The 1,309-nt window shown below is 63.9% G+C and overlaps 1 protein-coding gene across 1 annotated transcript in view; it reads left to right on the top strand.

The window, feature by feature from the left end:
* The window catches only part of LOC101663874 (lymphocyte antigen 6H-like), a 2,132-nt gene extending 1,133 nt beyond the window's left edge, over positions 1 to 999 (top strand). Inside the window, exons 4-5 of the mRNA XM_004697624.2 lie at positions 129 to 254; positions 443 to 999. Coding sequence (XP_004697681.2) covers positions 129 to 254; positions 443 to 711 — 395 coding nt within the window. The 3' untranslated portion in view covers positions 712 to 999. The remainder of the gene's footprint in view (positions 1 to 128; positions 255 to 442) is intronic.
* The last annotated feature ends 310 nt before the right edge of the window (positions 1,000 to 1,309 follow it).

The raw sequence follows: 1,309 nt of genomic DNA, 5'->3' as shown, positions 1-1,309 counted from the left end.
GTGGTGAGGGAGGGGCACTGCCAGCAGCATGGTGAGCCTGGAGCTTCAGGGTGGGAGGTGGCAGGAGGAGGAGAGGCCAGGGCGCCCCCGGTTGCTGTTGCGGTGGTCTGAGGACCCGGGCCTCCCAGCCCTGGCCCTGCAGTGCTACACCTGCATCCATGTAAAGGACAGTGGCCAGTGCGTGACCACCTCGTGCTCAGACAGCCAGGCTGTGTGCTACACGGGCACCATCACCATGGATCTCGGCAATGAGGGTGAGCGCTCCCCGGCTAGGGGGTGGGGGCCAAGGGTGGATAGAAGAGGGTCCTGGCCTCCTGGTGGTGGGGAGGGGGGGGGGAGCAGGCCTCTGTTTCTCCACTCGCCAGGGGTCCTCCTGGGGAGGGTGGCTGGTTTGGTGGGCGGGGCAGCAGGGCAGTGGGCAGCTCTCGCCTCCTGACCACAGGGAGCATGAAAGTGCACCACAAGGGCTGCTCGCCATCCTGTGAGGGCACCGAGTCCATCATGCAGGATCTCAACAAGCAGCCTGGCCCCGAGATCTCCAAGCTGATGCCCAATTTCGGACCGCTGAAGCCCAGGATGAAAGTGGAAGTTGAAAAGTGTTGTCAGCAGGACCTCTGTAATGGGGCGGCCCAGGGAGCGCGCAGCCTCGGGGCGCTGGCTGCGGGACTCCTGCTCAGCCTGGGGGTCGCTCTCCTCTGTACCCACCTGTGATCCCCCCATCAGAGCCCCCATGCCCCCGTTCCCCCAGCTCAGCTCCCCTCCGAGCATACGCCCAGTTCCTCTCCCTGAGGATTCTGCAGGATGGCCACCGTGGGCCAGCAGCACCCCCCTCCCTTGGCACCTGCCCCGCCTGCCACCCACGCCAAAGTCAAGGGCTCATCTGGACCCCAGAAGCCTCCAACCCGGAATGAGGGTCACAGGATGGGGCAGCGTTGGGGACCAGCCCCTCCCTCCCTGCCCTCCAGCCACTCCAACAATAAAGGCTTTGCCTCTGCTGCACCTGCCGCCGTCATTTCTGCCAGCCGTCCTCACCCCTTCCAAGGGTCCCAGGAACTCGGAGTTGTAGGGGTGCCCCACCTGGCGAGGCGCGTCCCCGCCCGACCAACTGCCACTTGCCGCCTGCCAGCCATCGCCCACCCGGGAGCCATTGATGGTGAAGAGGTGCCGAGCCACCTCCTTTCCTGCACTTCCTTGCTTGATTGCTTTTTAAACATTTTAGGGGGGCTCTTACAGCTCTCCTAACAAGCCACACATCGATTGTATCAAGCACACCTGTGCACATGCTGCCGTCCTTATTTTCCGGACCTTT

This window comes from Echinops telfairi, unplaced genomic scaffold, assembly GCF_000313985.2.
Source record: "Echinops telfairi isolate 266 unplaced genomic scaffold, ASM31398v2 ScPeMD7_1;HRSCAF=3_0, whole genome shotgun sequence".
Taxonomy (NCBI): Eukaryota; Metazoa; Chordata; class Mammalia; order Afrosoricida; family Tenrecidae; genus Echinops; species Echinops telfairi.
This window is presented reverse-complemented; position numbering and strand designations above follow the sequence as displayed.